At 36.9% G+C, this 14642-nt stretch overlaps 1 protein-coding gene across 2 annotated transcripts; it reads right to left on the reverse strand.

Moving 5' to 3' along the window:
• Positions 1-151: 151 nt before the first annotated feature.
• Positions 152-4904, reverse strand: LOC122277359 (probable serine/threonine-protein kinase WNK5). Of its 2 annotated transcripts, none has more exons than XM_043087323.1 (7): positions 4089-4904; positions 2806-3071; positions 2210-2433; positions 1876-2033; positions 1377-1692; positions 931-1284; positions 152-828 (listed from the first exon to the last, which is right to left on the reverse strand). In XM_043087323.1, the coding sequence occupies exons 1-7, from the start codon at positions 4185-4187 to the stop codon at positions 452-454; spliced, it is 1794 nt and encodes a 597-aa protein (XP_042943257.1). In that variant the 5' UTR covers positions 4188-4904; the 3' UTR covers positions 152-451. The 2 variants fall into 2 exon arrangements, with proteins under 2 accessions (XP_042943257.1, XP_042943256.1); XM_043087322.1 differs by having other exon boundaries at positions 152-831; positions 4089-4902.
• Between the last annotated feature and the right edge of the window lie 9738 nt (positions 4905-14642).

Here is a 14642-nt window from a genome sequence, read left to right on the forward strand (position 1 = left end):
AAAAATTCAATTGAGAGAAATTTATTTATAGGCACGCTTATTGACAAATTTAACATGTTATCGATTGGAAAGCGATGTATATTAGCTAGTATAAAAGAGGACGAGGATGCAGGCCAGCTATAAAATTTAATTCTTATCAAGGACGAAGCTCTTTACAATTGATGGCTTCGTATATCAAACTTTGCTACATAGCTTAACATTCGAATATCTGCATTTTACATCATTATAGATTTTCATGCCACAATGTTTCAGAGTCCAAGACATGTCCCATCTCTGCCATGATTATTATAAAATCACTCTTTTTAACTTCGTAGTTTATTACACCCAAAATCATTGCTTAATTAAACATTAATTCTGTGATTAAAAAGAAGAGCTGCAATCATCATCATTTTGCAAATTTAATGGGAGTCTAGAACTTTCATAAAAAAACCACTTAAAGAGAAACCTTTCCTTAAAGCTCGATGGCCGGATCCTGAAACCCAATGTTCTCGACAGCTCCCACGGTCTTTAACAATCTCCTCTTGTTTATCTCCTCCACCAGAGACCGATGCAACAGCTGGCTACGTACATCCACTAGTGACCGAATCCTAGTAAGTTTCCTTGGCAGATTTGAGCCATCATAGTGTCTGCAATTGTTTCCACTCTTTCTCTCTGCAGGACTGAACCTTGTTGTACAAATGTGACCCTTTCCAATATTGCAGATGGGTTCACATCCTCTTGTAATACTGGAATCATAATCAACTTCATTACTCGAGTAGTAGCTTAAATTGGAGTACTTGAAGGAGTTCAAGGAGCTTTGGGAACTAGCATCGTCATTGGCAAACAAATCTTCTGCATTGCATCGCAAATTATCATATTTGAAAGAATATTGAAATCGCTATGTACAAAGATTAATACAAAACTACGATAAGAACGATAATGAGCATTTACCTTGACGCCAATCGATGTCAGTGGCCACATTGTTCCCACGATTATGGCTTTTGTAGGAAGAGCTCAGAGCCGGGAGACAAGCTGCAGTGGAAGAACAGGAAGACGATGTGTAGAAAGGATGGTGAATGCCGTCTTCATCTTCCTCTTCATAGCTAAAGCTATGTTGATTATGGTATTGGGATGAGCCCCAATCCTTCCAAGTTGGAACCAACGAAGATATCTCTTCCTCTATCATTCCGGCTATCTCCAGTGGTTCCCAGTCACTGATTTCCAATTCCTTGACCATCTCAATGGCAACGTCAATGGCAGTGTCCTGTACGATGTCGAAGGAAAAATATATGTTCCTAGCATGACCTGCAATGCATAGAAACTCCTTACCTGTTTGAACAATGACAATGGCAACAAACAAAACCAGGATATACCGACCTGTAGTAGTCATAACATACCGTGATTGTCCGTAATTTGCACTTTGAGAAAAATTGAGTCGTCTTCCTCATCCATGGTCCCAGTGATTGTCATGTCTGTGCTTGTTGTTGGATGAGACACCAACATTGGAGGCAAATCGACAACTTTTGTGTTGGAAAGTGAGTTAGGAGTTTGAATCCTTATTATGGGCAACAATCCACCTTCGTCAGACGCTAGAAATGGGTCCAACAAAAGCTCACTTGCTGGCATCCTCTTTGAAACATTCTCCAAGCATTTACCCACAAATCTTTGAGCTTCCATGTCATGAATTCGGTAGAATGCATTGGGCAGCTTCCCCTAGTAATTAGTCAATCAGTATGCCCATAAGTACTGAACCAAGCCTATACAATAATAACATGGGGAAGATCTACCTGGATTTTGAGATTATCATTTTCAAGAAAAAAAATCTACTGAACACATCAAACATGTACAGGGGAAATTATAGAGGTATGGTGCTGAAATTCCAAGAAAGCTACTTACCGAAGTAACTTTCTTGTAGATTTGGGCAGGGTTGGAGCACTCGCTATACGGGTACTCGGATGTAAGCATCTCTAACACACACATGCCAAAGGAGTATACATCCACTAGTTCATTGTATTCCTCCTCGTACAATTCCGGTGCCATAAATTCAGGTGTCCCTGATTCATTCATTAGAATCATTAATTGATTATGCAACACTTGAATTTAAAAAGTAAAAGAGTTAAAATATTAAGCTTTTAGTACAAAAATCTATTGTTAAATCAAATGGGAACCGGATGGCAGTAAATTTAATGCAAGTAAACAGAGAGGCCGGGGAGGGGGATTGCATGCATGCCTATGACACTGTGGGCATGTTGGGAGCCACGAAGGATAGCTGCAAGACCCAGATCACCAATTTTGACTTGTCCAAGATGGCCATTGATGAAGATATTATCGCATTTCAGATCTCTGTGTATGACAGGAGGATCGTGGCCGTGCAAATAAGCAAGACCCCGTAGGATTTGACGGGCCCAGTCTTTAACAGCTCGAATATCTACTCTCTGGTATTTCTGCCTATACCTGCCATCAGATCCCGTTAAAGTAATGATTCTTTATTAGTCTATTGTTAAACCATTAATATTAACTGCGAATATTATATTTTAATGGGCATCTTTGGTAATCCAGAAAATCAGGTCAACTGTGCATTGTATGCTGCCTAGTCTTTCATCATGTATATATGACTAATTTAAGGTATATATAAGTATTTTTTTTTTTCTTTGAATGAAGATATATATAAGTATGAGTTATGCAACTCTAGCGTAACGTGAAATCAAACGTTGTCTCAAAAGTTTAAATAAATAAAAGTAAATAGATTTAACTATGTATATTTTACCTTACCAATATAAATTATGTTAAGATGAAATAGGCGGTGTACGTAAATATATTACGTACTCTCTGAGGGTACCGGAAGTAAACATCTCGGTGATGAAGTTGAAAGTTCTGCGAGCAATATCAACCCAAGAAGCGTAGAATCGCATGATGGATTCATGATTAAGGTTCTTGAGAAGGTGAACCTCTGAGTAAAGCCTCTGCAATTCCTCCGGCGAATGAAAGACTTCCTTTAGCTTGACTTGGTTCCAAGCCACCTCCAGTCCAAGTACTTCGTCAAATCCTCTATACACCGTCTTCACTGCACCTTTCCCCAGAATTTCCCTGAACTGCATGCATCTCAAATGTTCACACTGGTAAGACTTTCTAATTCTCTACCTTACGGCCAGTAATTAATTTCGTCATTTGGCATCATTTGATATGACATTAAATAATTCATGAATAAGTAAAAAATAATAAATAAATTTCTAATTATTTGATGTCAAATTAATTAATACATGATGAGAAAGAAAAAGAAAAAGAAAAAGATGACTGTTAAAAAAATATAAATAGCAGTATAGCACTTTTCTTAAATATTTGTATAATCATGTTCACCAATAATCGACAAATCAACAGTTTCCTTTTGAAAATAAAATATTAAGGTTGACATCATGATCTAATTAGCTATCATCATCCTTTTCTTAAAAAAAAAATGGAAAAGAAATATATACTTAATTACTAAAAGCTTTGTTCAACTTTAAATTTTATACAGAATAAAAACATTTTTAAAAAGTTTTTTTTTTTTTTAATCTTTTTAAAAGAAGCCGACGTCGCAAGCGATAAATATGGATCGTCGACTTTTTAGCCCAATCAACAGGACAGAGTAGGCGTGAAAAAGCTGGTCGATATGCATCCAAATGGACCATATAAAAAGCAGTGAAATAATCGTGGATATTATATGACACGACACATACATATATTTAATTAATCTTATGACGCTTAAACCAATATCCATGGTAAATTCACACTAATATGAAGCATGTTCGAGTTTTGTTTTTGGAGATGAAGGGACGTCGACGATCGATCATGAGTACTCGTTTCTAAAGGAAATCGAAATTCTAGTTTGCAGTCCCTGTACGTGCTGATCTCACTAGACTCATGATTTGCAGTTCTTTTTAATCAGACGTCCACCATATAGTTCTCTATTACACAAGGCACTCATGCACCAGTTATCTCATATTATGTTTCTTCAAAAGTGAATATATATATATATATATATTGTAGGATAGATTATATCTGCCTCCATATATATACAATTCATAAAATAAATCCAGAATTATATATAATATAGATGATAGAGTACTTACTCGTCCATATCGACCAGAGGGATCAATTTCAACGTATCCAAGCTGCTGTTCCACGGCTCCATCAGCACATGACGATCCTCCTGTCCGTGCCTTGTACATGGCTATTTTCCTAGAATACTTTCTCGATCTATTACTATATATAGTACTGATATATGTAATAGGGTTAGACAATAAAAGATGAAAGCAAGCGAGCGAGCTAGTTGAGATGGATGCTAGATCCGAGGCTTTCCTTCATGGTTTTCGTAGGAGAAGACACCGAACAACAACCAGAAAAGTCTCGAGTAATCTACGCTTAGCATAATCCAAGCCATTTCCACAACCCCACGTGAGAACTTGTATTCCTTAGTAACCATTTGTCTCATACAGAATGACAGTGAGAGTGAGGGAGATATATATCCTAGATTTCTTGAGACAGGAACAAAACTATGCTGAAATTAAGAAAGTTGAGTGGTTGTGGTAGGGAAGAGACTGTTAAAGACTGTTTTCTTGTCAGCACAACGAAGAAAAAAAAAAAAAGCCTTTTTCTCCTCTTTTTTTTGTGTGGACTAAGGTGTTATTGAGTACAAACTGAGAAGATGTTTGTGGAGGAAAATTATCTGTAAAAGTAATTAGAAACTGACATGATCGTGTATGGGGCTTGAAAGTACTGGACGTCTAAATTTGAAGAATCTGTGGCCACGCTTTGATAGACCCATTTGTGGATGTGGGAGCAATCCGAAAATTAGATTCCAAGGAGAGACACAAACAGAAATCTGTGGGGGAAGAAAATGGGGATGGAGAGATATAGAGGCTGAAAAGTTTGGATCGATAGATAGATAGATGTGGGTTTGAAGACAAAAAGAAGAGTTAAAGAAGAAAGAGGGGGTGGTGTGGATGGTTATATCGTATGTGGGGTTGTGGGGTCCTCTCGACTCCTCGGCCAGATAACGGAGCTGACAGAGTAGTACCTAGTTGTCCTCCAAACCCTAAACAATAACTATAATTAATGATCATATATAATTAGGTGTTTAATAACATTAAATGGCGTTTTTGTTACATTTGATACATTGTTTAATCGCAGAAGGTTGATTAATTCAACGGAACCCAAATTCGACAGTTGTGATCATCCTCATTGTTTACGTTGTTTACGAGCACCCTCATTAGCATGTTGGTCAAAATTTAAATTATTTGTATAAAAAGACCAATATTAGATTAGATAAATTTAAAATATTTTATATTTTTGTTACAGTAATTAGCTAAATATGAAATACTATATTTATTCACCAAAGATTAAAATACTACTTTCTCATCATTATAATATAATTTATTAATTTAATTATAATATAAAATATGATTTTTATATGATTTTGAGAATTAAATGACATTTGAAAATCTAATTTTTTTAATATTAATTTAATTATAAAATAATTATTAATACTATTAAATTTGTAGAATTATAAATTAAAAAAATTAATTTAATAATATTTTATTATTATATAAAGAATGAATGACTAATTCAATGTGATGATTGAATTTAAATAAAATGGGTAAATGCAAATAAGTATGATATTGGTTAAATTCTAAATATAAATTTAGTCAAACTAACGAGGATGCTCTAATATATTTATATAGGTCGAGTTTGAGAAATAATTTGACCCAATCCAAACTACAAATGATGACAGTAATTAAAGGTTGGAATAAAAATAAGATAAGAGTTTTACTACGTACAAATAAAGTCATATACTAATTTACGTACCAATACTGATTCATTCATATTCAAAATTTAAATTAGCATTGTTTTCAATAAAATCTACTTTTTGACCAATCATATTAAATTGATGCACATATTATTACATAGTTGTACTTGTAACTAAATTTTTCTACAAGATAAAGCCGTCTGTCAATCATCTTATTTAGTTATATATATATATAAATATATATGGGGAAGAGAGACGGACTGATGTTGCGGTAAAATTGATCCATGATCAATTCTGCTAGCTCAACTAATGATCAGAATTAAGCAGGTCTTAAATTCGAAAAAGAGTTATTCACTCATTGGATATATATATATATATATACATATATATATATATATATATGCAGATTCTAGATAGAAAAAAGCTTCTTGCAACCTTATGGAGGAATCACCGTGCTACCATTGTCCACGTGGGAAAAATAAAACGATGTGTTTCGTTTACAATTAAAGTGCATTTTCTTCTCCTTCTCCTCTGGCTCATTCTTTTCAACCTCTCACTTCTCCATCCTTCTTCCATTCATTTTCCCCCTTCTCACTTACAAGCATTGTCTATGTCCAGGCCATCTTGCCCGACATGAGCGAGCAGGTGCTCATCAACCAAGAGCAACTTTTGGAGGTTTTTAGGTCCTTCGATTACGACGGTAACCACTACATCACGGAGGCCGAACTCACTTGTTCCATGGCCAAAATGAGTTACCCTTTAATGTATGAGCTGTTCGAAATGGTGTATGAGTTCAACACCAATGGCGACGACATCATTAGCTTTAACGAATTCGCTAAAGCTATGGGCTGAATTTTTGGTCTCCTTGACCATAAATTCGTTCGACATACTATATCTGGCATCCTTCCATAGTGGTTTGACTTGGTCTCCTTGATCATAATTTCTCTACATTTAATTGATTAATTAATTTTTCTTTCTTTGGGCATTTTTCTATCTTCTTCCTTTTCGTTGAAATGAGTTTCAATATTTGTGAACGAAAATTTTAGTCTGGCGTCTTCTTCCCAAGTTTTAGTTGACAAAATGAAAAATGAAAGATGGAAAGAATGAAATGCTTCTTCCCGAGTTTTACTCAAAGAACGAAATAATGAAAAACTTTAATAATACCTCTTCTCAGATATCTTTTTCTCGAGTTTCAATCGGCTTCTCAAATTTTTTTTATTTTATTTTTAATTTTTGATAGATGCTAACATAGTAAGATCGGTTACACAACGGTTGTACCTAGCAGAATTGTTCCAGATATACTGTCATTATATATTAGTTATGCATGTCATGTGTGCATACATTTATTTTCATACTAACATTTGAGTGTGCGTTTTCAAATAAAGATCAATGGTTATCAAATGATTCAACAATCGAGAGCAATTTACTTACAGAGTTGTTAAAAATTTTCTAGAGGACAAAACCCTAAATCTATATTTTATCTTCCCTCTCATTTTTTTTAATTGTAGAGAAAAACCAGGTACTACACGTATATAACTTAAAGCACTGATTGTCATATTACCAAGCAAAAACGAAGTTACTGTTAAAATTGGGTACTACATATACCTCCCTTCACATTTTCTTTTTATTTGTCTTTCTATTTCTTAATTTTCTCCTTTATTTTTTTTATTTTTTATTTTTATTTTTACCAAACTAAGTTTCCATTGAACAGCTCAAAAAATATCTATTTGCCTAAAAACGAATATGTGGATGCAATCTTTTGGCAATTTAATTTGACTTATGATGTTTAATTATCTTTTGTTCTTGTCTCTTTTGCGGTAATTAAGAAAAATTCCTTACACTTGTTTTCTAAATTATGACATTAGATATGATCAATCACGTACGTACGTACACTTATATATGTTTATTATATATTAATTCACCATAAACTACAAGTTTTTATGCTTTAATTGCCTAAATTTATAGAAGCATGAATATTATGGATAGTTTTAGGCACAATAATATTAAGGGGCCGGATCGAAAGCTCGATATTTAATCATGGATTCTCAGCTAATTATCCACGCACATTTCTAGCGAGTTGGAGCCGTCAAGCATTGTGGAGTCACTACAAGAAAAATAGACAATTGCGATCAATTTATAGTAACGAAAAGACTATTAACAACCAATTTTGATTGTTAATAGTCTTTAATAATCTTTTCGTTGCTATAAATTGATTGCAATTGCCTGTTTTTCTTATAGTGAGTCTTTTTATTTTATTTTATTTCAATTTTTGGCTACGTTTTGTGGATTCATTGATATAGATAAATATAAATATATATATATATATATATATATATATATATATATATATATTGTACAGATCACATGTACATGGTAATAAGCTGTTGACCAACCACCACTTGTTCATTTTCTTGGATTCTCATTTTTAATATATAACATCCAAAGTCTTTCTTCCAGCGATAGTACCATAATTATAATTTGGTCTGAATAATTTTTATAATTAGTAATAAAACAGATACGTACCGTTCCCTTTTTTAAAAAAAATCTTTGTGTGTATATATACAAGCCTCTTGCTATGAACATCATAATTATAATTATACAAAGTTTATAAGTTGTTAAACGAGTTGATGTGGAAGACATTATTTACGTTAATTGTGTTATATACGTGTTAAGGATGTGTTTTACACCACTAATCGTACGGATGACCTACAACTAACAAAGGGATGACACCGGTTACCCTAGAGACACTCCGATGTCAAAATTAGAATAATAATATTAGAGTAAATATATGTAGAATATGAAGTAAATCAAATTCCGAATTTCTTATCTCATATAGACTATTTATAGAGGTTATTTTCTTGGAGTGATAGAAGTTCAATTAGTTTTGTGTAGCATTTTCTTTTTTAGGAGTCTGAGCCTCTCTCCTATTAGGAATTTGAGTCTCTCTCCTCTTAAAAGTCTAAGGCAACATGTCTTATCTTTTGTTGACTTTATCTCTTAACTAAATTATAGGCTGTGGGTTTAATTACTAGAGGGTACAAATATCCCTTCCAGTTACCCTGCTAATTTTATTTATACTGCCACATAAAAAATTAAATATTTTGCATTCCCTGCACCTGCCTTTTACTTCGTTGGCTCGTGGGTGCCTGCTTGCTTTTGCTTTCCCCTACCGTGCTGAAGATCCATACTAGTTAGTGTATGGGTGTCTCCATGCTCTTGGAAAGCCTTAGAAGACCTTGAGAATCTTTAAGTCAATAATCTGCAAAACAAATTTTGAAAATTGGTCTCTAGTTTCCTGTGTGATTCTTGGTTTTCTATCCGTTTTGTGCTAAGCGATGAAGAGCTCAGCTTGGAGAGATAGGCTAGAGATGTACTCGACCATATTAGGTGTGAACGTGGAGCTTGGTTTTGAGTTTGTTTATTTGTGCTGATGTTTGATTGTAAGATTGTTTATTGTCGTCAAAAAGTGCATATTTCTATGATTGGTTTCTTGTGTGTGTTTTTGTGATCGTTTTTATTCTTTATTCTTGTTGGTGGTAGTGGATTTTCTGCCCATTGGTGTAAATTGTTGTTGGTGTTCTTGTTTTGTTATTGGTTTTTGTGGTTGTAAACCGCACTTAAGTGGTCAAGAATCTCATTGACTCCTGGGTCCACATTAGGCAATTGCCGAGCCTGTTGACTCATTCCCAAAGGAAACCTACGTGATGCGGTTGTGGAGCTCAGTGGCTTGTTCCCGTTGGCGACGGTTGTGGCGCAAGCATAAGCACTCGACGTTTGCTGGAGAAGAAGATGTGCTTGTATTACTGTCCAGGTGAGATAGGGGCTTGACCTTTCCTGCCTGTTAGCCCGTCACGAGGGAGGGAGGTTGGGCAGTTTGATAACTTTTCTCGCTTGTTAGCTTTCAGCGAGGTGTGAGTGGGGTCTAGTGATCACTGACCTTTCCCTTTTTTGTGGGCACCGCGAGTTTTAAACTTGACACTGTTGGCTAATTGTTGGGGGGTCGTGGGGATGCTTGACCTCCATGCCCTTTTTTGTTGCACCGCGAGTTCTTGACTCGTCTTTGGTGGCTAAGTAGGGGGGTCGTGGAGTCTCTTGACCTCCACGTCCATTTGGCTACACCAGTTCTTGACTTGTTTTTGCTGGCTAAGTATGGGGGTCATAGGGTCTCTTGACTTCCACACCCATTTAGCTATACTACAAGTCCTTGACTCATCTTCAGTGGCTAAGTATGGAAGTTGTGGGGTCTCTTGACCTCCATGCCCATTTAGCTGTACCGCGAGCTATTGACTCGTCTTTGGTGGTTAGATGTAGGGGTCGTGAGGTCTCTTGACCTACATGCCCATTTGGTTGCACCGCAAGTCCTTGACTCATCTTTGGTGCTTAAGGGGATACTTGACTGCATTATTGTAGCGGGAAGCTGAGTGATTGCCCTATGAAGTTTTCACAAAAAACCACATAGGTTAGTGTAATATAAATTACAAGTTTGAGATTTGTAAACTTGAACCATTTTGCTAGAGTGTGGTGAAGGCTAGTGACGCATAGGCGATGCTCATGAGCAGCCATGCTTTGGCATTAATGAAAGCTTTGGATGCCCGCGATACCAAACGGTCTATTCTGATGAAGACAAATTAAGATACCTATGAGGGGTTTAGTAAGCAGAATTCCGGTCATGCGGGTGATTTCAAGCAAAGTATATTCTAGAGCAATTTGATTGCTACTTTCCATTTTTCTCGATTGGGATTATTCGCTGTTGAATGATTTTTGCATGGACAAATTTTCCATCCTTTAGTGCTTTAGCAATAATCTTGCATGGTTGAGACTACTAAACTTTTACTCGCTGTGAGACATTGGTCTTGTTACTCGCTTATAAGAGTTGGTCTAGTTGCTCGCTTAGAGGTGTTGGTCTTGTTGCTCGCCTAGAGGAGTTGGTCTAATTTGGAAATAATGAAACTGCTTTCATTGCCTGCCAAAAGGTGCTGTTGGTAATGTACGCAGCTAACGACCAAGAGTTATCTCTACACTTGTGGAAATCTGGCGTGGTGTTGCCCACCATAGGGGTGGCGAGATGCACTACAGTTGAGGCTAGTTGCTGCACGTTGGTCGTTGCACATTGGAGGTGTTGTGTGCTTGTTGTTTGCCATAAGGATGGCGAGATCGTGGGTGAGCACATGGGGGGCGGCGAGGTGCTGGTGAATTGTTGCCTACCATGTGAGCAACTCGACATTTCCTTTCTGTTGACTGCCATTGTGGGTTGCTTGAGATTGTCTCCATGAGCGAGGAAATATCTAGCAAGTACAAGGTTTGTGAGCGTGGCGAGGAACTTCCACAACGTGGAGCATAGGTGGGCCTGGCAAGGAGCTTCTGATACGTGAAACCTAGGTCGCCATGGGGCGGCGAGATGTTGTACCGAGTGAGGCTTATTACTGCTTCCCATGAGAGTGGTGAGGTGTTGTATGTCGGTTGTCACAACTTAGTTGCCATGAGGCAACCAGGAGCTTTGTAGTGTGAAACTTTGGTCGCCGTTGTGTGAAACATTCTCCATGAAACTGCCTGTTTGTTGCCCATTGGAGGTGCTATGTTCTAGTTGTCTGTTGAGGAGCGCAAGTCTTGTCACCTACCAAGGGGCACTGGTCTTGTCGCCCGTTGAGGGGCGCGCATGTCTTGTTGCCCGCCGAGGGGCATGTACATGCAGTATAGTTCTCTCTCTCTCTCTCTCTCTCTCTCTCTCTCTCTCTCTCTCTCTCTCTCTTACCATGCTCGCTCTTCTGGATTTGCCTCTTTCTTGATCTCTTCTAGTAAATCTTGGTGCTATCCAACTTCGCTTCCTATCTCCTCTGCCCCAAGAGAGCCTATAACGTGTCTTTAGCATTCATAAAATCCTCTGCTCAATCCATAAACTCTCTTAAGGTGGATGGAGCTCTCCTGGCTAACTCCGCCATGAACGAGTTTCAGGGCCAAATGCCCCCAGTAGAGTAGCCAATGTGATATTCTCATCGTGGTCATCCATAGTGAGTCTTTCTTTGTTGAAGCGCATCATATAGACTTTCAAGCTTTCTCTCTCTTTTTGTTTTATGGTTAGCAGATAGGTGGCTGGTCTACGGTGCCTTCTACTTATCATAAACTGTGTAAGGAACTATTTTGCCAACTCCTCAAAACTTCTAATGGATCCAGGACGTAAAGTCCCAAACCAGCCTCGCGCTATTCCTTTCAACCTCAATGGAAAAGCACGACAAGCAACTTTACCGAGAAAACAATAAAGTGTCATATGTGTCTAGAAATTTTCAAGGTGATCAATGGGATCCATGGATCTGTCATACAAGTCGATCTGCGACACTTTGAATTTGGACAGTAGGAGTACCGCCATGACTTCCTCGCTATGAGGAAGATTTGTACGAGTGAGCAACTACTCCATTAGAGAGGAACCACCTATCCTATTTGCCATCTCCTCACACTTGTCAATCAGACTGCCTAGTTCATCGTGCATCATTTTCTTCTCTATCTCTTTGTTGTTTACACCTTCTGCAATATGCACATCTCTTTCAACCTGCCTGTTTTGGATAGGACGGGGGCTGTCTTTTTGCCGTTTCAACTTTTCGTTCTCTTTTTGCAATTGCTCAACAACTGTCGTCTCCTGCTTCAATTTTCTTCAGCTTCTACCAACCTCGTCTCTACATTCTCCATGCTTGCTTCTGGATCATGGTTTGTGTGTGATCGCATAATGGTTGGCATGTGAAAATCACATTGAAGTCTATAGAGATCCCACAAACGGCACCACTGTTAAGGATGTGTTTCACACCACCAATCATACGGATGACCTACAACAAACAAAGGGGTAGTATTGGTTGCCCTGAGGACACTCTGATGCCAAAGTCAGAATAATAATATGAGGGTAAGTGTATGTAGAAGATGAAGTAAATCAAATTCTGAATTTGTAGCTCCTGTAGGCTATTTATAGATGTTATTTCCTTTGAGTGATACAAATTCAATCAGTCTTGTGTAGCATTTACCTTTTAGGAGTCTGAGTCTTGCTCTTATTAGGAATCTGAGTCTCTTTCCTCTTAGGAATATAAGACAACTTATTTTATCTCTTTTTAATTTTATCTCTTAGCTAAATTATAGACTGTTGGCTTGATTACTAGAGTGTACAAATATCCATTCTAATATCTATATTAATAAATAGATTTACACATAGATATATTAATATGTGTCTCATAATCTATATATTGTTATGAACTGAATGAAAAGAGAGAGTTTCAAGAGATTGAGAGAGAACGGGAGATGAGATTCTCTTATTGATCTGTATCTCATATAACATCAATATACCCATATATATAGGGTTACAAAAGAGACTATGCTTTAGACGACTAGCACTATACATTTGACGGCTAGCTCACTATGCTTTTGACGACTAGCACTATGCGTTTGACGGCTAGTTAAATGTGGTCATACAATTCAAGATGGTTTATAACACTTCCCTTTTGGATGACCATATTTAAAGAATATGCCTCGTTAAAACCTTGCCAAGGAAAAATCCTATGGGAAAAAACCAATGGCGAAGGAAAAAGAGTACAGTATTCATGTGTATCGTCGAGTGCTTTAGGATTGCCTCATTAAAACCTTGCAAAGGAAAATCCAGTGGGATAAAACCTTAACGAAGGAAAAAGAGTACAATCAGCACAAGTCTTCAAGACATTACTTCCCCTGAAAAGTGCATGATAACATGCCTTCAAACCTCCGCATTCCAATGTTCTGCATAATCTTCTTAAATGTTGCAATTGGTAATACTTTAGTGAATAAATCTGCCAGATTTTTACTTGACCGTACATTCTCGATATCAATTTCAACTTTCTTCTCATGAATTGCAATGATCTTCTTGTGTGTATCTGAAAGATAACTTGCATCTGTACTTCCAACTAACTGTGGACTTGATCCATGTTGATAAAATAATCACAACTGGATCTTTCTGCTCATCACTACTCTTCTGTAGTTGTACTCTTCTGGAGTTCTTATAAATAAAACAGTTAGTAGAGAATTCATCAAGATTAAACCGCTAACCTCATTTTTCAATAAAAAAAAAACGGTGGCCAGCCTTTTAAGATCAGACAAGCACCGCGGATTTTCAACTCTTCTGTAGGTGTCAGGCATGCTGTCAGGTACCACAGCTGTCAGACGTGTTGTCAGACGCTGTAGAGCTATGAAGCTATATTCCATCTCTTTTCTCTTGCTTCACGAGAGATGCTGTATCATAATTTTCTCTATAAAAGAGATATTCAGCTCATCTTTATTCGCATCTCATCTTCTTCACTTTTCTGTAATTATACTGCATTTTTACTCTGCAATCTCTTTCTACATTTTTATCCTGCAATCTCTCTCTACAATGGTTCAGTAATCTTCTCAGGGTCAATATATGAGGTATTCTGCACCTCGTTCATCAGATGTTCCTGCTTCTACCACAGGTGCTATCATGCAATATAGTAATGATCTGACTAATAAGTCAGATAATGAAGCTATCTATGAGCTTGTGAGTCTCGGTACCCAATACTCATCATCCATTGTCGCATTTTCTCAGCGACTATAATCCAGAACTTGTGGAGTTGACAATCTCCACGAGAATATTGATATACTTCAGCAACTTCTTCTGGAATCCAACATGAAGATAAGAGCAATAAAGCAAGAGAATAAGAATTTAAAATCCTTGCTTAAATCTTCTTTTCGATTGCCCACCCCTTTAGATAGGGATGCCATGCAAATTCTTGAAGAACAAGAGCGTTTGAAGAATGAGGCAAAGTGCCTTAAATTTCTGTAATTTTTGCTTCAAGATAATAAAATAATTATTTCACAAATATGCATATTTGTGTATCTATCATCTGGTAGATAT

The sequence above is a fragment of the Carya illinoinensis genome, chromosome 9 (genome assembly GCF_018687715.1).
Source record: "Carya illinoinensis cultivar Pawnee chromosome 9, C.illinoinensisPawnee_v1, whole genome shotgun sequence".
NCBI classification, from domain to species: domain Eukaryota; kingdom Viridiplantae; phylum Streptophyta; class Magnoliopsida; order Fagales; family Juglandaceae; genus Carya; species Carya illinoinensis.